Raw genomic sequence first — 21,161 nt, 5'->3', positions numbered from 1 at the left:
TTCCACGTATAAATATCGTCGCACTCGAGCTGCACACTTGGAAACCTGGAAACCGAGACAGACCGGGACCGGGATCGGGACCTGAACCGGGACACACACAGAGAGGGATCCAGCTCATTCAAACAGCCTCTTCAACCCAACATGACGAAGACAATGCTGATTGCGGCTTTTGCTCATTTGAAGGGGACCTGACGTGAGGACGATGCGTGCAGATGGATACCGAGGTGTGAGGTGGTTGTCTCTTAAAAGCGCGGAGGAGGAAAAAACAACAAGAAAGTGGGTTTGAACCTCAGAAGGACGCGGACGCTTCCCAACAGCGCATGTTGGACACCGCTGGAGCGCGCAATCGCTGAATAAGGACCATGGAGAGGGAATGAGGCGCACAGGAGCGCACAGGTACGCGCAGCGCCAAGCGTTTAGATTTACGACATTTAAATGAAATACTAAAGAAAATGTTCTCTCACGCTTTTCTGAAAGTATTTGGAGGGTGTTTGGAGGATAAATCACTCGTTTCTTAAAATGGGGATGAGATGCCGATCGACCCTGAACGCAACACCTGACACTATTAGACATTTAGACACGTTACTTCGGTGGATAATTAAAGTACGTGTAAGCCCGTGCTGTCTGAGTGCGTGGGTGATTTGGATGCGGGGGGGCGGGAGGGTCGTCAGGTGTTTGACACGTGTTTGTTTTCTCAACAGCGGCCATGCGGGCCGCGCGTCACTGCTGTTTGTTGGAGCGCTGGTTCACTGAGTCTCCACGTCAGAGCATTTATTTGTGCAACAGCATTTTCACAGCCTCGGGTTTCCATGGCTGACAACTCATAATTATAAGGTGTTATTAGTATATAGAGGTGACCTATGGCAACTGGTGAGCGCACATACGGGCTCCACTCGTGACAACAACATAAGACACGTCTCACCACTGGAGAGTTCATTGTCCTTTATTCTGTAAGCAGACGGAAATAAAGCAACATCATTTCAACTAGAAGCAAGCAGAGGGGGGAAATAAGTTCAAACTTCTCTGCAGCTTCCGTTCCATTACAGATGCTAATCCACTGCTATTGGATCTTTTTAACCAAATGCTTCTTCTATAGTGCACCAATGGCAATTTGGCCCCTTGCCAAAACAATTTAGTGAATATTTATTCTCCGGTTTGGGCATGGAGCCCAGAATATCTCCATAAAGTGCATTTAGCGGAACAGACGTAACACATACCAAATTGAATCTAAGAACATCACTTTGCAGCAGATGTTGCTGTTTTTTCACAGGTGCTTGTCTCTTTGCTCAGGTTTTCCCGGCTGTAATCCAAACTCCCACCTCTGCCTCTTTTGAGATGGATCGCTACAATTGGACCTCAGCAGCGAAGGATGTCTCCACATCCTCCTCAACGCTGTACTCTAACGGCAACTCCACCGTCCACAATTCATCAGATGAGACCGACACTGTGCCCTTCATCGGGAGCAGCACCATGGTCACCACCGTCATCTACATCACCGTCTTCGTGGTGGGACTTCTGGGCAACTCCTTGTCCATCTTTGTAGTGGCGCGCTATGCCAAGATGAAAACAGTCACTAACATTTACATCCTAAACTTAGCCTTGGCTGATGAACTCTACATCCTGGGAATCCCCTTCCTCGGCACTCAGAGCGTGCTGTCCTACTGGCCGTATGGCGAGTTCCTCTGCAAGGTGTACATGACCGCAGACACCATGAGCCAGTTCACCTCCACCTTTTGCCTGACGGTGATGAGCATCGATCGTTACCTGGCTGTAGTTCAGCCTATCAGAAGTGGCAAGTGGCGCAGACCGCAGAGGGCCAAAGTGTGTAACGCCATGGTGTGGGTGGTGTCATTTCTGGTAGCGCTGCCAGTCACCATCTCCTCAGACGTGCAGGACCGATTCAACTCCTGCAACATGAGCTGGCCTGAGCCGCAGCAAGTGTGGTCTACTACCTTCATCCTCTACACATGCATCCTGGGCTTCTTTGGTCCTCTGGTGATCATCTGCTTGTGCTACCTGCTCATTGTCATCGAGGTAACTGGAGAGATTTATTGAATTTCATTGATCTCTGCTTTCCTGTCTGATATTTGATTGGATTTTTCTGTTCTCATAAGCTGATTAGACCTTTTTTTGAACCGTCTGAATTTCAGGTGAGGTCAGCCAGTATGCGTGTAGGCCTGACAAAGAAACGCAAGTCAGAGCGTAAGGTCACACGCATGGTGGTGATCATCGTGTTGGTGTTTGTGCTCTGCTGGCTGCCCTTCTACACCGCCAACATCGTCAACCTGATTTATACCATCCCCGAGAACGACACCGCCGCTACCGTCTACTCCTTCCTGGTCATCCTCACCTACGTCAACTCCTGCGCCAACCCCATCCTCTATGGTTTCCTCTCTGACAACTTCAACAAGAGCTTCCAGAAGGTGCTGTGTGTGCGCAAACACAGCAGCGTGGGATCGAGTGCAACCACGGAGGCAAAAGAGGCAAAACCCAATCGCATCCAGAATGGAAAAACACAGGTAGGGTGACAAACTTGACTTTACCTATGCCTGCCGGTGTGTGTGCGTGTGTGTGTGTGTGTGTGTGTGTGTGTGTGTGTGTGTGTGTGTGTGTGTGTGTGTGTGTGAGAGAGAGAGAGAGAGAGAGAGAGAGAGAGAGAGAGAGAGAGAGAGAGTGTAAAATGACCTGCCCTGATCGATACTTTGTCTCATTCTTACTCGAGCGATGCAAATGTCCTCCTTCAACAGATGAGGAAGAGCTGAAAACACCAGCAGAATGTGTCTAACTGTAACGGCTGTGTGTGTGTTGTGTCGTCCCAGCAGCGTGACGGGATGGGGGCGACCGGGAGCGTCAACGACGAGGCTTTAACAGCAGCGACTGACCTGTCGTTTCTATGAGCTTTAAAGCTCTGGACTATTGGAACGTTTCTCAGCATTCATCATAGAGTTCAGCATTTTTGTATCGTTCTTTGTGTGTTTTTACTGTGGTGCTGTGTGTAAAGCTGTTAGCATGAGTTCATCTATGGTGTGATTTCATGACATCATGCAACGGGGACATGAAATAGATTTGACAGCTGGAGCGTCAGTTTGTGCTTCTGAGATCAGGAATGTAATTAAAGATATGCCAGCACAGCCATTCCATCAAAAGAGACATTTCGAAAATATCAATCGATCAAATCTGTTTGCACGTTCATCCTTCACAAATACGGTCCAAAGTAGAGCTGCTGAGGGAACGCCCACATGAAACTAATCTATTCTGTGTGTATCTCCATCCTATGAACAGACAATGATGTTTTGTCGTCACTGTGATTGATCTTTTCTTTGGGTTCAAGTCTCACGCTGAAGCATTTTAGAGGCGTTCCCGGTCCAAAACAGAACAGAGGCAGCTTTGGGCTTGAATGTTATTGTCTGTCGTGTTTATATTAGAGCTAGAAGTTTAGGGGTGTTGTTGGAAAAGAGCAGGAGCAAGAGGAAAACGTGTTCAGTATAGCCAGCATAGGATGACTTTGATGTATTTTGTGACATTTAGACCTCACAGTTGTTTCTAGATTTGCTTGAAAATGTACCCAGCATGTAATGGAATGCAGTTTCACACAATTTTAGTGAATTAACTTTTTTTTTCTTGTTGATATGCATGATGGATACTTCCCATAATCTTAGTGTTAATTTAATAAAGGCAAACCTATCAAATCCATGTGTGAAATGTCAATTACTGAACATTTCTTCTGTCTTTTAATGTCATACTGAACTTTAACAAAAATCAGTATTCAGCCTCACGAGACAGACAAGTACTGCATACATAATATTACAGCTCATCTAACTCAACAAATGCAGCTCAGCCAATAGTCGTACGGTAAAACATGAAGGGGTTAATGTAGTAATGTATTTAAACTGAAAGATATGACGTGCAACAATACATTATTTGTCCTTCCATTTTAGTCTTAATCTGTATTTGTTTCACAGAGATGGGAGGTAAAAATCTTTCCTTTCTTAACGGGCCCTCCTCCTCCTCCTCCTCCTCCTCCTCCTCCTCACTGATGCACTGCAGCACGAGTCTCTCCTCCATCTGCTCTCCCTCCTCTCTCCGGCCCTCATTCACACTCTGTTTACACACAACCCGATTCTGTGTTGGGGTGCAAACACACTCCGGCCCCTCTCAGTCCCTTCTCTTTGGCATGGGGACCTGTATTATTATCTAAGACATCTAAACCAGTACATCGCAATACGTAACTATGCGGAGAACATCATCGTCATCAGCAAATCACAAAATCAGATCATACAGTTAAGTTAATTAGTTAGGATTATGGACTATAATCTATAATATAGCCTAACTAACTAATCGGAGGAGGGTGGAAACACAGGCTTTCACCAAACAAAGTCAAGTCAAGTCAAGTTTATTTGTATAGCCCAATATCACATACAATGTCTCAAAAACCATTCAGTGTCAATACAGGAAGGGATTTTGGTTTGAATATCACACAAAAGATACCAATACAAGGTTGCAAATGGCTTTACAGGCAATTGAGAAAGAGAGAGAGAGAGAGAGAGAGAGAGAGAGAGAGAGAGAGAGAGAACAATGAAAACAACACCATCCATTCAGTGAGATGTGTTTGGCTCACTTTAGCCCAATTGCCCATCGTTTTAGCTGTCAGACAGGCATTATGTGTGTGTGGCTGCTGTTTAAAGACATGCTGATCCACAATAGAAATAACAGCCAATGAGAAAGTGTGCTGAACTGTTGCCACTAGATACATTGATTATGTAGTGATTTCTCGAGGTGATGAGATTGGCTGACTCCCATCGGTGCATTGGTTGCACCAATTCAAAGAAGCTTCCATGGGATGAAACTAACTCAACCACAGTCTGTCTGGGAGGTGCAGACATGCTGTCCGTCTCCACAACAGGACCGGTTTCCTTGAAATGCCCTGCAGATATTCATGGTCCCCAGATGATGAAAGCATCTCTCACAATTTCACATTTCTCAAAAACTTCCCCATTTACTCAAAACTTTCAAACAGAAAACCAAATCTTCAAACTACATTCACCCAAAACTGCTCCAAATCAATCAATGCAACTATCTGAACTTAATGTTTAATGTATTTCCAACGTTTTAGGCCACTGTGAAGGAGAATGAGAATGTGGTTTTGTGATTTAGCAAATCAGAAATGTTTCTCTAGTGGCAAAGTGGCCAATTTGCATCCAATATACGGTACATGGGATTTAATAAGCATGAAATATGAGGAGTACCTCATCAACACAGGGGGAATGTTTTATCCCATTATCATAAATACACTAGTAAAAACATGAATATGATGAGAGGAGAGGAGAGTAGAGGAGAGGAGAGGAGAGTAGAGGAGAGGAGAGGAGAGGAGAGGAGAGGAGAGGAGGAAGCAAAGCAATGCAGGATTTAATAACAGCCATTATCATGATTAAGGGCTCAGCATTAATTTATACAGCATTTTATCAAAGCCTATTAAACATTTGAAAACATTTTACTGCCTCTGTTTTATGTTGCGACAAACAACATTCATGAAACATTGAGTGAAATATGTAGCTGCTGCTCTCTCTCTCTCTCCTTTCCCTCACTGAATACTTCATTATTATCAGATGGTGGGTTTGAGACCTCAGATCAGACATTCACACACACACACACAGCCACACACACACACACACACACAGCCAAATCATCAAGTATTTCTCCTTATTGTGAGAAAGGAGTCACAAAGTTTCAAATCCTCCACTCTTGATTGATTGATTATTCAGTTTGATGGATACCCGCACAACCTTGCTGACATAATCTACATCTGGTTATTGATGATGTCATTCCTCAGATCAAGAGTTGCTGCTTCACTTCCCTGGCTGACTGAGAAAAAAAAAAGTTTGGGTTTTCTTTTTTCTCCAAGCTGCAACAAAGTGAGGAGGGCAATGTAGTGTGTCATCTGCCAGAAAGAATGAAGCTGTTTAGAAACTAGAGGAATTGGTTGTGTATAGTGGTGTCAGTTGTGCGCTTGCGTCCTTGGTGTTTGTTGACCCATTTCAGTGAGGCTGTGACAGCTGCATGAACACTTTCCCTCAGGGGTTTCCAGGGCTCCTCCCCTGATGGCACCCACTGTCTTTTTCAATATAAACACAGGGCAGCTAGGCCGTATAAACAAGCCTTACGTGTGTGTTTGTGTATGTGCGTGTGTGTCATCACCTCGTCTCTGTTTAAGCTTACATTCGCTGACATTACTCCCCTTATGTCTCCATGTGCTGTCAGCATCATTGGGTCGTTAAACTTTAACCCCGCCTCCATAGATCACTTAGAGTCAAAGCTGCGATGTGTTAATGAAACAGAGGGCGATAAGAGGAGAGGAAGGAGGAGACGAAGGAGACAAAGGTGATTCTCCCTCTCCTTGTCTCTCCCTCTCCCTCTCGCTCTCTCTCTCCCCTCTCTCTCTCTCTCTCTCTCTCTCTCTCTCTCTCTCTCTCTCTCTCTCTCTCTCTCTCTCTCTCTCTCTCTCTCTCTCTCTCTGTCCCTCTGTTATTTTCAAAAGCAACCAGAAATTGAGACATAAACCAAACACGATACTAAGAATCACAAGAAAATTACAGCAATCTGATTTTTATAATTCCCATTTGATTACAATGTCCATCAATCTGCGCGAAAGTGTTTTTCCACACCTGATTAGTCACGGATGTGTTTACGTTTCTTGATTGAATCTGAGAGGCTGGCATCTAGCAGGTTAATCAAAATTACACCAATTATTAGCGGAAGGAAAAGTGTGTAATGTGTATAATTAACAGCATGAGGAGATTTGTAGAGATCCACAGTGGAGAAGCTACATTTCTGTAGAAACCAGGTATCAAATCAGTGAGACTTTCTCTTGGATGATGTGTGTTGTTTAGTGTTATAGGTGTTAAAGTGAGAGAATAATGCCTTATGACCTGATGCTGAAACAATGTGTCTGGAATCTGTCCCTCATAAGGGCGCTTCATTTTCTGCATGTGTTTACAAAACCATTAAAGATACATCAAAACTGTACGCATGCTGCTGAATCAGCATAATCTCAGCCTCACATTAGTGGTTGTCACCTTGTATTGGGTTACAACATTAGTCTATCTTGAGTTTCTGACTTGTGTTTCATGAGTCACTTGTGTGTAACCATTGCACATGTCCACCGATCCCCTACGCACATTTAACACGCAGTGTCCTCATAAAGAAGTTCATTCCCCTCCCATCATGCCCTGCTATCTCAAATGGCTCACTTTATTCCACAACAACAAAAATCAGGGGCGAAGTGTTTGTTCCTCAGGATATTCTCACATTATTGTAAAATTAAAACGTGCCTTCAAGCGGCGACAACAACATGCAGCACCACCGCTGCTGTCGGTGTGTGTGTTGCTCTGCTGAAATTAAACTCAGCTATGTTCAACCATAAAATGATATCCTGCAGATCTTGATTGACTGGAACCTGCCAAGTGTAAAGGGAAGTCATCAAGACAAAATGTGTGTTTCCGCAGAGAAGCTGATAGAGGAAGAAACTAAGGTGATAAACTGTGACTGAGTTTGTTCATTGCAGTTAAGGAAGATCATACTTCAACTGAACTGCAGGTACAACTTTCATATACGATTAACAGAGGATGGATACCGCCTAAAGGTTTAGATAACACAGAAGGGACAACAACAACAACAGAGAGCAAGAAAGGGAAAAAGCATTAAAAAGAGATTAGAGATGACGTGATTATACAAAAAAACTCAATGGAAATACTGGATGTATTGTGTTTCATATAAAGGGAATGAACTCTTCAGTCTGTAAGCTGTGTAAAGGTACACAAACACTGCCACCTGCAGTCCATTCACTGACATCCCTGTTGTCACAAACGTCTGGTAGTGCCCTTCATTTAAAACTTCATTTTAAGGCTGGCACTGTGTACTTTCACTCTAGCAGCTACAGTGTGAGGTGCAGAAATGTGAGACAAAGATATATTTGTAGTAATAGTAGTAGTAGTAGTAGTAGTAATAGTAGTAGTAGTAGTAGTAGTGGTAGTAGTAGTAGTAATAGTAGTAGTAGTAGTAGTAGTGGTAGTAGTAGTAGTAATAGTAGTAGTAGTAGTAGTAGTAATAGTAGTAGTAGTAGTAATAGTAGTAGTAGTAGTAGTAGTGGTAGTAGTAGTAGTAATAGTAGTAGTAGTAGTAGTAATAGTAGTAGTAGTAGTAGTAGTAATAGTAGTAGTAGTAGTAGTAGTAGTAGTAGTAGTAGTAATAGTAGTGGTAGTAGTAGTAGTAATAGTAGTAGTAGTAGTAGTAATAGTAGTAGTAGTAGTAGTAGTAATAGTAGTAGTAGTAATAGTAGTAGTAGTAGTAGTAGTAATAGTAGTAGTAGTAGTAGTAGTGGTAGTAGTAGTAGTAATAGTAGTAGTAGTAGTAGTAATAGTAGTAGTAGTAGTAGTAGTAATAGTAGTAGTAGTAGTAGTAGTAGTAGTAGTAGTAGTAATAGTAGTAGTAGTAGTAGTAGTAATAGTAGTAGTAGTAGTAGTAGTAGTAGTAGTAGTAGTAGTAGTAATAGTAGTAGTAGTAATAGTAGTAGTAGTAGTAATAGTAATAGTAGTAGTAGTAGTAGTAATAGTAGTAGTAGTAGTAGTAGTAATAGTAGTAGTAGTAGTAGTAATAGTAGTAGTAATAGTAGTAGTAGTAGTAATAGTAGTAGTAGTAGTAGTAGTAGTAGTAGTAGTAGTAGTAGTAGTAGTAATAGTAGTAGTAGTAGTAGTAGTAATAGTAGTAGTAGTAGTAGTAATAGTAGTAGTAGTAGTAATAGTAGTAGTAATAGTAGTAGTAGTAGTAATAGTAGTAGTAGTAATAGTAGTAGTAGTAGTAATAGTAGTAGTAGTAGTAGTAGTAGTAGTATAAACTTGTGTTGAGAACAGACAAAATGCTAAAACAATGAGCTTGAAACCAGCAAAAGAAACATCTACAATTTCCATTTTGTTTGATTGTGTTATGATGAGAGGTGGAATAAGTGCCATCAGTACCTAAAGTAGAGACAATAAGTCCCACTTCTACCTCCCACTAAACATTGATATGAAGCAATTATCATCCAAAACAACAACATCAATAGAATACAATTTTGAATAATATCATAATTTACCTCCTGGCACACGTGGCCAAACATGGATGAGGGCCCATTGGACATTATTTACCGATTCCATTTTCATTGAGAGTTCCCCGCCGCCTGGGGGCGCTATTGCACAATTTGAAACCTCTGTATTCTCGCTGGCCCGACGTGATCCAGTCCGGCCGAACAAATAGGAGTGTGAGTGGAAAGAGGCGTCGTTGCGCACACGGAGCGGACTCTGCGCACACTGCGACTGGACCCGCGTACTAACGGGGCTCGATATGCGTCAAGGCTCGGATGGGATTGCACGTTTGCCTCGTTGTGAGCGGCTCGGTGTGTAAGTTTCTGCGGTAAGATGCGCTGTTGGAGGCGCTGAAGTCTGCGACCGATACGCTTTGGAGACGCCAGCAGCCGCGCGCCTCAGCTTGGATACGAGACAAACCATCGGTGGTGTTGTTTACTAAAAAAACAATTAATTCATTAACTCCGTGTTTTCTATCTGAAGCTGCTTACATGTGTTTTTTGCGTGGACTCGTTATGGAAAAAGTGCGCGTACCGGGCTGATGTTTCCGCTCCGTGGAGGTTAGACCGCGCGTCCGCTCACTTAAAGCTCCAACTCCAACGCGATATATCACCAGCTTTTAATTGACAGCTGCGGAAAGTTGAAATCGACAGGAGGAAATGGCCAGCGAGTTGAAACCGCGGCTTTGTCTCATGACAAAAGGGGACAGCGGGTATGGATTTCACTTGCACGGCGAGAAGGGAAAGAGCGGACAATACATCCGCAAAGTGGAGCAAGGATCCCCGGCAGAGGCGGCGGGGATGCGCGCCGGGGACCGTGTGGTGGAAGTGAACGGGGACAATGTGGAGAAAGAGACGCATCACCAGGCAAGTAGAGACACTTTTGGCCCAGGCTTTGTGTTAAAGCTTTGATTAGGACACACTGACACGTGGATCGAACCTGAGACGGGACGAGCTCGGTGACAATTAGGCCACCCAGCCACCCACACTGACCTCCTGACGTGAGCGGCGCTGTGTGTTATTCTGCTGCACATGGAACTTCACCAAAGTGTTGGAAACGGCCTGGAGCCACTGTCAGTAACAACATCATCCACCTCACGTGACTGACTGACATCAAGCTGTTTCAGTTTTATTTCGCGTGTGTTTTTGTTTTGTTTCTGTTTGTCGGCTGTAGAAATGCACCTGACAGACTCTACACACACTCTGCTCCATTGCTTCTGATTCTGTTTGTAGCTGCTGGAGAATATCAGCAAGTTAAAGTCGGATGTTTACATGCTAAGTCTACCAAAGGTCCCGTGACAACATAACAGTGACACGCAAATGTGGCTGTTCCGCCAAAACCTGAACCACCGTTTAGGAGACATTTGCATGTTTGTCCACTTCAGTTCAGACAGTTCAGCCTAAATAAAGAATCATCTTGTAAGCGAGACTTGGAAGTTAAATCACATCAGTGTCAAACCGTATCCACCTTTGTTTGAGCGGCGGCCTGCCTGCATGTGGTCCCGTTCCAGGTCCCGTTCCAGGTCCCGTTCCAGGTACAATTATCTGTAATTGGACTTGTTAACACGTGTTTGCTGGGTTCATAGTCGACCCTTAATCCCGTTTGAGCTCCGGGGTTTTGATTCCTCTATTTTTAAAGTCTTTCTCACTACACATCCACACGTCTCTGCAGAGCCTGAACGTGTTAAATGCTTTGCGAGGATGTTCTCACGCCGACTGGATGCTCGGCAGCGTTGCCAGCTCCTTTTGATGTGATTCTACTCTGCTTGGATAGGATTTGTTATAATTCTCTGACTGAGATTTAACGGCTTTGTCTTTCACATCTGTGCTCTTTTTTGAGATGAGGTTTCTTTGATTTGGTTGCTTTTCAAAGGAAATGTGTCAGAAAGCTGCTGTCCTGACCCTCAGCTCTCCTCCTCCTTATACCTCAGGTGGTGCAGAGGATCAAGGCGGTGGACCAGGAGACCAGGCTGCTGGTGGTGGACCGCGAGACGGACGAAATGCTGCGCAATCTGCGTCTCACCGCCACAGAGGAGATGGCCGTCAGCGTGTCGGGGCCTTCTGTCCCGCCGTCCCCGTCTCCCGCCCCGTCCTCCACCCCGTCTTCCCCGGGCAAGAAGAGGGAGAACGGCTCCGTGTCCAAGCAGCCGCTCACGCTGAGCAGCCAGGTGCCCAAGCCAACGCGGAGGTCACCGTCCAGGGCTGCAAAGAAGGTAAGATGACATCATCACCGTCAGCACTGGTTTTGTTATTCTATTGACTGATCTAGATGTTAGTTTGGGTTAAATAAACTAATCTCTACAGTAATACAGTAATGAATCATCTAAACCAAAACATCTGCTAGTGTTCATCGTTGTCACATCGTCTCGTCAGACATGATGTCACCCTCTGCTGCTTGTTTGCTAACTCTGTTTGCCAGATTAAGATGAGATGAGATTAGACGACACGTACATTTGGGTTATTCTACGTGTGTTTGGTATGTCTCCTGTGTGTGTGTGTGTGTGTGTGTGTGTGTGTGTGTGTTATAGGATAGAGGATATGGTTAAAACATTGGGTCAAAGGGAAAAAGAGAGGTCAAAGGGCACTCACATCAGATCAGAAGTCAGGAGTCTGGGGATGGACAGCACACTGGCTCTGCTGCTCCAAAACAGGAAGTTGACAGTTTATATTGAATTCCTCTGTCGAATAGAAAATTAATATCCCATAGTAGCCAGTCACAACATGCCCCTCCCCCCCGGAACCATCATGTATGGTTCCTGTGAGTAAAGCTGCAACGTGTTTGTGTTTTCCCTCAGTGTGATTGTTTCATATTGACATGGAAAAACAGGATGTGTCTCTCTTGCTGGAACCTCTCAGATCTGAGGGGCTTTCGTTTCGGCCTCACATGGCTTCCATCAGCGGGACGAGGCCACGGCTGCACGTCTGCTTTGTGCGTTTACACAGCATGTGTTTCCACTTAGGGCCCGGGCCTGCCAATACGTTAGAGGCATTCAGGCCCACTTCTACAAGAGCAGTGACAGGGCCAATCAGTTACAGTTAGAATGTGTGTGTGCGTGTGTGTGCGTGTGTGTGCGTGTGTGTGTGTGTGTGTGTGTGTGTGCGTGCGTGTGTGTGTGTGTGTGTGTGTTTTGCTATTGAGAGAAACCCCACTGTTTGGCAGAAACGGATGGCCCAGGCTCAGGAAATATTAGGGGTTTCTTCTCGCTCTCTCTCTCTCTCTCTCTCTCTCTCTCTCTCTCTCTCTCTCTCTCTCTCTCTCTCTCTCTCTCTCCCTCTCCCTCTTTCTCACCCTCTGTCTCTCTCTCGCCCTCTGTCTCTCTCTCAGATCAGATTGCTGAGTTAGTTTTGATCCGTTACATGGAAAGTACCACGCAGAGATGAAGTGTGTACTGTGTAATGTGCGATGTGTACTCCTGACGTGATGCCACTGCTACTATTCTCCTGCCTGATACAGTCTTACATCCGTTACTACCTTGCTCTTGGGCACACGGGCAGCATTAGTTACGTCCCCCCGAACACATTTTCCCACTGCATCCATAACACACTTGCCTCTGTCACTTCCAGTCGACCTCCACCCTCCACCCATTCTGCTCTCCAGTCGCTCGCCTACTGGATGGGGTTGTGGACCTGCGGGGTGGGGGCGGGTCGACTCTGCAGCTGGGAATGCCTATGTTAATGTGTAATGGCTTGGATGTCTCTGTTTCCTGTGCCTTCTCAAAGGAATCTGCTCCATCACAGATATGCCGGGTTTCGGCTTTTTTGACATTGCATATTGTGTTGAGAGAGGATTAAGCGCACAAATTGTTCATTCACTGAACCGTCAAGCACTTAAACATCAGCGTGATCACGGAGCGTTCGCAGGGCATCAAATCCCAAAGAAACCATCCATCCTCAGTCTATAGCAGCTGTAAAAGCAGGATCGGGAAGCTTCACCCGGGAACATTTTGCTTATTTTGACCCGGACGGCAGCAAGAATGCGGAGAGCAGCACATTTTTTCCCCCCTTCATATTTTATCCAAGAGGAGGAAAAAGGTGGTAGAAAAAAAAGGATGGAAGATACAGACAGCACCGAGAGCAGGAGAGTTATAGGCCGGGGCGAGTAATAACGTAGAGGCCCGGCTGGAAGGGGATTCAGGAAGTGGGCCCCCCTCGGCAGCGCTGAGGAGGAGGAGGAGGAGGAGGAGGAGGGAACGCTGGGTGGTGGAGAATGAGAGAAGTCAATGTGCCAGGATGCATGTTAGTATTTATATAGATGTTATTTATGTAGATTTATGTTTGTGTCGCTTTGGTTTTGTTGCGGTCACACTTCAGCTTCAACAGTGGACACACACACACAAATCGTGAGCGGACACACACAGATGAAAACACACACTGAAGCCTTTATGTAGTCGCAATTGCTTACACGTCGGTCTAATTACCGTGCGTGCGTGTGTGTGTGTGTGTGTGTGTGTGTGTGTGTGTGTGTGTTTCCCAGGTTATATGACACTGGCTGTATTTGACTGTTTTACGTTCCCGCTACGTTCTCTTTTCATTGCATTCCTCTCGTGTTTACATTCGTCTTGATTTGTGACACAGCAAAGAGAGTCAGAGGGGAGATTGGGACCCAATCACGCTCTCTGCTCCATGAGTACCAGTAGAGGGTAACTCATACCTCTGCCAAGGCCAAACACTCCTTCAGTTCTTTGTACCTCACTGACTCAGCATCACACTGGCTACATGTCAGCCTTAGTTGTACGTTTCTCTTCCTATTTGATCCGTTAGAGTGATTCTATATTTGTTGACCACAGGAGTATGTTTGTCTGAATATGCTCTTCATCAAAGTTGAATGGGTTCCAGCCCATAAACGTTCACGAAAATCGGTTCCTAACTTTTCATATAAACAAATCAACATGGATGGAAACACAAATTCCCTGGCGAATGAATCTATCTGATCAATCTTTACCACAGCATCTCAGATTATGGCTTACTCACACCCCGCATGCAGCACATGAACTACACAAACGCGGTTGTGTTTGTGTTCCAAGGAAGAAGAAAAAAAAAACCCTCCATTCCCTTAATGTGTCACTAACGCGATGCCACAAAGAGCAAACCTGAACTAAACCCAATTCTCTTCATTTTTCTCATTTCTTCTGGCAAACGCTCTGCAGCACAACAGGCCTAGTTGGAGTCATGATGGGCTGTTAGAGAGCCAATGTTCAGGCCCTAATAGGCTATTACAGCTGACCACCACTGGCAGCCAACGACACCAGCTTATATAAGCCGATTAAGTGAGGGGAGTGTGTGTACAGCTGGAAGCAGTTGTGTCCTTGTAGTGCGGTGTGTGTTACATCCCCCCCCCCCCCCCCCAGTGGTACATAGTGAAGGATGTGAAGACTGAAGGAAACGCCGTCGCCCATGTTTCAGCTACTTCTGGACAATAAGTGTGATAAGATTTGATGCATTTCCATTTATAACTTCTACTTAGAATTTTTATGTGTGTTTAGATAATAGGCATTGTGTGAATCAATCAGATTCCCTGTCATCGTTATTTTACAATATTTTACTAATAACAAACCATGCAAAAGGCGTTTAGATGGGAGAGAAGAAAAGCATTATGGGAAAGAACAGTATGACTCTGCCTACAATCACATTTACACACAACTGAGAGGTCAACCCACTGTCTCACATACAATGCCCGTCTTTCTTTCCCTCTCACACACACACACACACCGACACACACAAAGTTCTTTCGTGGGACCGTCCATGATGATGTGTCAGGTGTCACTTTCTCACCAGAGCGTTTTGTTCGGTACAAACCTGCAGGTATTGAAGATAATCATTGTGTACTGAGGCCCTATTGTTCATACGCCTACTGTTTGCTCTGATGCATCACTCTGTAAGTTGTTTGCGTGTCGAGTGAGTATCTGCAGATTCCCACTCAATGCCTGATCTTTCTAGAACATTCGCTCGCTGGTTTCCCATGACCTAGGACTGAATTCTCCTTCTTCTCAGCCACCTGTGTGTGCAGGGGAGAAGTTCATAGTCAGATTTGGGACTTGGGGTCAAATATGAGGAGGCTGATGTGAACCAGGAAGTTTAACGCAAATTTATCAAACTGCCCCAAAAGAGACAAAGACACAAAGAAGGAGACAAATACAGAAACGTCCCTATCTGTTCCATCCGCCAGTGTTGAGGTGTAACAACTTTGCCTCCATCACACACACACACACACGCACACACACACACACACACACACTTCTTAACATGCCGTACTCTCCATTTGTCAGGAAGTACACCGAAAGCTGCTGCCATGGCAACGGTCAGGAATAGAATTAGCATACTGGAGAGAAACAGCAGCAAATCTCAGCGACATAAAGAATCAGTGTAGCGTGTGTGTGTGTGTGTGTGTGTGCGAGCGGAGAGACTTTGGCCTCAACATAAAGACACACACTCAGTACCATATGGTGTATGACGTATGGGTGTGTGAGAGGGCTGTAGTCAGGGGGGTCAGATGAGATTGACCCGACCGCTGCCATGTGAACGGGGAGCCAGTGTGGTACCAAAGCCTCGCTACATCATGTTCAGGCTTTAGTGAGCCCTGCTGGAGATCAGCTGCTGCCTATAGAGACGACACACACATCTGTCAAAACAGTACCACAGAGAGGAAGTGTGTGTGTGTAGATATTTTGCGTGCTTTAATTGGTTTGTGTATAGGTGTGCGTGCATAAGAGTGCATGTGCATATTTAGGCTATCAGTGGACACATGTGTATCACAGGTGCTGGAACCATAACAAACTCCGGTTTCCATCTAAACACCGGCCGAGACTAAACACAGGGGCCGGCAGAGATTCACGAGTAAGCCTTAGTAAGAGAATATGATCCGTGTGTGTCTCTGATCATCATTTATAATTGCGGCATTTCAGCGAGTTGCGTGAGAAAACCGAGCAGTGTGTAAAGGTCAGAGCTAGAGGTCAGGACGCAGAGGAGAAGGTCTTTGCTCTTTGGTGCCTCGGATCTATAGAGACAAAGTGAGAAGTGTTACCAATACAACCCTGGAATGCTTTGACGGACACACACATTGGAATGCTTTCTACTCACACACACACACTGGGCAATTGAGGTTAAACAAACCCAACAACTGCCAGTAAACATCTCTTTTTTTTTTCCCCCCGTCCCGGGTCCCAAAGGTCCCTCCCTCGCTTTGCAGATGTTGTAAGATTCCAACGTGTTCCTGTGTCTCTCTAAGGACGTGTGTGCGGCTGTTGTTGTTGTTGTTGTTGTTGTTGTTGTAATGTCCCTTTAGTTTGTGGTCCTCCTGCCCCTGGTATGGTGATATGACACACATGCCCACAGTGTGACATCGCTTCTGCCCCATGGATTATAAACACACAGAATGAAATAATGATCCATGTTCTTCTTCTCTTGCTGATGTTATTATCATCATTATTATACAGCATACGGCTCCTATACATCCCCTATGCATTCAACCATCCTGTTACACGGTGTGACGTATGCTGGTGTGCATTAAGGCCACGCGGGGCCACGTGTGTGTGTGTGTATATATGTGTGTGTGTGTGTGTAGTAGACATGTTGAGTGACAGCTGTAAAAGTGAGTGAGTGTGTTTTCCTACTCGCCACCATCTGGAGCTGGTGTAGAAAACTTCCTCCCCCTCTCTATGAATACCAGCCCTGTTACATCCAGCTGCAGAGGTCTGCTCTGCGTCCGTGTGTGTGTGAGAGAGAGAGAGAGAGAGAGAGAGAGAGAGAGAGAGAGAGAGAGGAAGAGGGATTTCTTGAGTGAGAACATGGCTTTAAGGCTGTGGAAGGTCTGGTGTGGGGTTTGAAGTTGCGAGTGTGTACAGTGTGTATCAAATGTCCCCCTTGTTGACCCACAGGACGTCGCCCCGAATGCGTCCGCAGATATGGTCGGATTCTGTTATCCAACCCGCGGCGCTCTGAACTCTACAGGAAATGTCTGTGTTATTGTGTCATCGATCGGGTTACAGTGGACAAATACGGCCGGTGAAGCGACACACGTTGTGTTCCGTGTTCTCCTGTGATCGCCTGAACCGTAATAATGTGGAATATGAGGCTGGAGCGACATCATTTAGTGAACCACTCCTGTCCACAAACCGTATCTGTACCAACTAGGTTTCCTTCCTTTCCGCTTCAAACCTGTTGCGTAATAGTTCTGATATTTGTTTGAAACCATTCGTGATGTCAATACATCTAGCCGGGCGGCGATGGGAAGTGAAAGAGCGCCACATTGAGTCACGCAAACTTTCTTGGCCTCTCCCCCACGCTGTGATCTTTCCCTCGCCAGGGAGTGGAACGTGGGAATAACGGGAGCGTGGGTCGGCAGTTGCCAGGGCGAGGACGGATCGATGGGCTGCCCACACTGCAGAGAGAAGACGACATCATCAGAACAGTCTTCCTCCTCCCGTGTCAGCTTCTCTTTTCTATGCAAAGGCTTGAACGTGCCTCATGTGTTTTGCTTCATCACGTCCTTCTCCTCATCCTCGTCCTCATTCGGCCTGTATCCCGTCGATGCTGCAATCACAGCTGTGAGCCAGCGAACATTCCCACACACTGATCGACGCGGCCTTCTCACACACACATTTTTTTAAAAACAAACCAAGGCATTTCTTCCTCACGGCCCTCTAGCTCCGTTTGCGGGTCGGACTCGGCTCTGTTCTGCTCGCTGCACACATTGGCGTGTTGGATCGCTTTAATTGCAACCATCTTCTGCTTTGTGTGCGAGTGTGGAGAGGACGCAGTGAGAGAGACGCCTAGTGTCCCCAGGGACCAACGGGGAATACTATGGATACTTACAAACCCCATGAAACGCATGCGAGAGAGCAGAGAGAGGGGTGTGTGTATGTGTGTGTTTATGAGAGAGGGAGAGAGGGAGAGAGAGAGAGAGAGAGAGAGAGAGGACTATTTTTTATTGTGCTTTGGAAAATTTAGAGAAGAGATGAATCCACTACCAACTGATTCAGTCGTTTCTTTACTTCTTTCCATTTTCCTGTCGTTGTGTGCCCTCATACATCCTGTTGGGGCTCTATGTTTCCTGGCAGTTGTACATACATTTACACACACACACACACACACACATATGCATGCGTACACATGTAACGAGAGCTACATAAACCTTTGGGATGCTGTTGTTAGTGAGCATGTTTGTGTCTCCACAAGCTCTTTACCCCTTAGGGGCCCAGCCTGCACACACACACACACACACACACACACACACACACACACATTTCCTCTCACTTACACTACATGCGTACACAGTCACGTCAGTGAGTGTATCTCATGTGTCTCTTTTTGCGTTGCTTTCGTGTGAGGACAGCAGTTGGCGGTGGAGTAATTTGTGTGTCCACGCCCCTGTTATCACTGTGTGGCAGATATGGCTGTCACACTCATTGGACTTAGGGGAAGTGTGAGAGAGAGAGAGAGAGAGAGAGAGAGAGAGAGAGAGAAGGAGAGAGAGAGAGAGAGAGAGAGAGAGAGACAGAGACAGAGAGAGAGAAGGAGAGAGAGAGAGAGAGAAGGAGAGAGAGAGAGAGAGAGAGAGAGAGAGAGAGAGAGAGAGAGAGAGAGAGAGAGATCAAATCTAAAGATTCATGGGAATAAACTGACAAATCACCATGACAGAAAATAACCGCTATCACCCTTTACACATCTGCCATACTCTATTTCTTTCTCTCTCTCTCTCTCTCTCTCTCTCTCCCTCTCTCTCTCTCTCTCACACACACACACACACACAGCAGAATAGGTGAACATATTATGCTGCCACCAGCCCCCACAATCTGACTGACATTAAAATGCAGATGAAGTATTGCATGGTGCCGCCTCCACACGCTGGCAGAGGAGATTGAGACGGTTCAAGGCCGCCATGTTGCACCGTGGAGCGAGGGTGGACGAGTGAAGGTGAGGGAAGTGAAGAAAGTAAAGACAGACAGACGATCACACACACCAGCGGGATTTATTGGATGAATACTGGCACTTAATCACCAATCATCCAAGTTTCAAGTGCCGTGTAATTCAATGTTGTTGTTGTTGTTGTTGTTGTTGTTGTTGTTGTTACACTCATGAGCCACTAGGGGAGCTAACCTTTGAACTTCGATTAATGTTTTAGATTAAATAATAGTTTTAATATACTTTTAGCAGACAGTGTGTGTGTGTGTGTGTGTGTGTGTGTGTGTGTGTGTGTGTGTGTGTGTGTGTGCGTGTGTGTGTGTGCATGTGTGTGTTTGTCCTGACTGTCAGCTTGAAACCGTGAGGCGTGTGTCCATCTGACAGTTACGCTGCCGAACTTGTGAAATGTGGGTCAGTACCACGGGATGATACAGGCCCAGAATCACTTTCACTCCAGGTTTTCAGCCCGGTGCCTTTTACTGCAGGTAACTCCTGACTTTGGTTGGGTAATTACCTCCATTAACATGAGGCAAAGCCAGGTCGTCCCGCCGTGTGACCCTAACTGCCATCGTGTCCTTTCATCATGAGCTCCAATTCTAAACTCTCCCTCCTCCCAAATGAACGTTCTTTCATCTGTGGCCCATGTTAGCTCGCACCTCTCCCCTTCAGCGTGGGCACAGGCTCCATTATCCCGTCTCCTCTCCACCGGCTGCGTCTCTGCGGCCGTATTTCACTCTCGCTCAGCCAGAACCCCAGGAAGCACCGAAACAGAAGATAATCCGTGTCGCCAGTGAGGTCAATCACACACACACACACTCTGTAAACAGATCTGGCCTGTCCTGGTAGATCAGCACAGGACACGCACACACACACACACACACACACACACACACACACACACACACACACACACACACACACACACACACACACACAGCAAGCCTCATATCGCAGAGCTGTTACGCAATGTACTCCAACGCCAGTGGGAAAAACTGTTGGTTATCGAGATCTCAGGCCAGTTCTCATGTTCTCTCTCACTCATTCCTCTCTCTCCCTTTCTTGGTGTCGTCCGCACGCAGCGCATCGTCCCATTCATCCTTTCATCTGGCCCCATGTTTCTCTCTTCCTTTCCTTTCTTACCCTCTCATTCCTTTTAACAAGCTCCAAATATCCTCGTGTGCTTTTATTCTGCTGTCCCTAACTTTGTCTCTCTCTCTCTCTCTCACCCACTGAGAACTGGCCACCCTTTCCCTCGCCTATTGAGCAACACTTACACACACATGCACACACACCAATTCATGAAACTCGATCACATTATGCTCAAGTAAGTTTTCTTAAGACTACTGAAAAGCTATAAACCGTGTGTGTGCGTGTGTGCGTGTGTGTGCGTGTGTGCGTGTGTGTGTGCACGCGTGTGTGTGAGTCAGAGTCTCGTGTCAGTGCACAATATGTACGTCTGCTCTCTTATCCTCACACATAGCATTTAAACACTCGTGCGATTGTGTTTCATGCTGTGATTTTGAAACTCATTGTACCTGTGAGAGATGAACTGGCTGTACTGGTTCCACTGCTGTCTCCTCGGCAACTGGTTGTCCACTCTGACATCAACAAAAATCCCCATGGGGTTTGGTATAAAATACAAACTCAGGATGACAAGCTGAAAGAGTTTCCACACTGTGATACTCTTATTTTCACATCATTTCCATGCAGCAACGATAAAAAAGACCAATAAAACTTTGAATTTGCAATAGAAGTGGATTGTTTATAGCTTCTCTGTGTGTGTGTTTGTGTGTGTGTCCAGCTTGAAGCCAGGATGTTTCCAAGCTTGAGAGCCGCGTTACAATCATAAACTAGGATGTGGAGTTTCTCATGATGCTTTGTGTGGCTGAACTTTGACCTTGTGATGGAAAAAGATAGTGGGAAATACACATCAAACTAATAGATTCACTTTTAGCGGAAGTCGTCTAAAAGGGACTCAACTGAAACATGTGATGAATGAATAGGTCATTCATCAAACATGTACTTCATCAGACACTACACACTGGCACCCGCTGCACAACTTTCTCCCCGGTTGCCACGTTTGTTGTTTGCAAGCCAAACACGGCCAGAATAAGAGCACACTTTTACTCGGGGAAACTTGACCTCC

The 21,161-nt window shown here is 45.7% G+C and overlaps 2 protein-coding genes across 4 annotated transcripts in view; both read left to right on the top strand.

Annotated features, from left to right (window-relative positions):
- Positions 1-3,689, top strand: LOC142989338 (somatostatin receptor type 5-like). Of its 2 annotated transcripts, none has more exons than XM_076138815.1 (4): positions 1-396; positions 1,291-2,034; positions 2,151-2,519; positions 2,823-3,689. In XM_076138815.1, the coding sequence occupies exons 2-4, from the start codon at positions 1,336-1,338 to the stop codon at positions 2,895-2,897; spliced, it is 1,143 nt and encodes a 380-aa protein (XP_075994930.1). In that variant the 5' UTR covers positions 1-396; positions 1,291-1,335; the 3' UTR covers positions 2,898-3,689. The 2 variants fall into 2 exon arrangements, with proteins under 2 accessions (XP_075994930.1, XP_075994929.1); XM_076138814.1 differs by having other exon boundaries at positions 12-396; positions 2,820-3,689.
- A 5,583-nt stretch (positions 3,690-9,272) lies between these two features.
- LOC142989283 (Na(+)/H(+) exchange regulatory cofactor NHE-RF2) overlaps positions 9,273-21,161 on the top strand; it is a 22,731-nt gene continuing 10,842 nt past the window's right edge. For both annotated transcript variants that reach the window (XM_076138754.1, XM_076138753.1), the window contains exons 1-2: positions 9,273-9,982; positions 11,047-11,328. In XM_076138754.1, the coding sequence (XP_075994869.1) occupies positions 9,776-9,982; positions 11,047-11,328 (489 nt within the window). In that variant the 5' untranslated portion in view covers positions 9,273-9,775. The remainder of the gene's footprint in view (positions 9,983-11,046; positions 11,329-21,161) is intronic.

Source organism: Genypterus blacodes, unplaced genomic scaffold (genome assembly GCF_046128005.1).
Source record: "Genypterus blacodes isolate CSIRO-AG114 ecotype Tasmania unplaced genomic scaffold, CSIRO-AGI_Gbla_v1 ptg000401l_1, whole genome shotgun sequence".
In the NCBI taxonomy this organism is placed as follows: domain Eukaryota; kingdom Metazoa; phylum Chordata; class Actinopteri; order Ophidiiformes; family Ophidiidae; genus Genypterus; species Genypterus blacodes.
The sequence above is the reverse complement of the archived record's forward strand: the minus strand, read 5'-3'. Positions and strand labels throughout refer to the sequence as shown.

Coding starts and splice junctions, on each gene's coding strand:
- LOC142989338 (XM_076138814.1), top strand. CDS start 1,336: ATGGATCGCTACAATTGGACCTCAGCAGCGAAGGATGTCTCCACATCC. Junction 2,035..2,150: donor ACCTGCTCATTGTCATCGAG/GTAACTGGAGAG, acceptor TCTGAATTTCAG/GTGAGGTCAGCCAGTATGCG. Junction 2,520..2,819: donor TCCAGAATGGAAAAACACAG/GTAGGGTGACAA, acceptor GTGTCGTCCCAG/CAGCGTGACGGGATGGGGGC.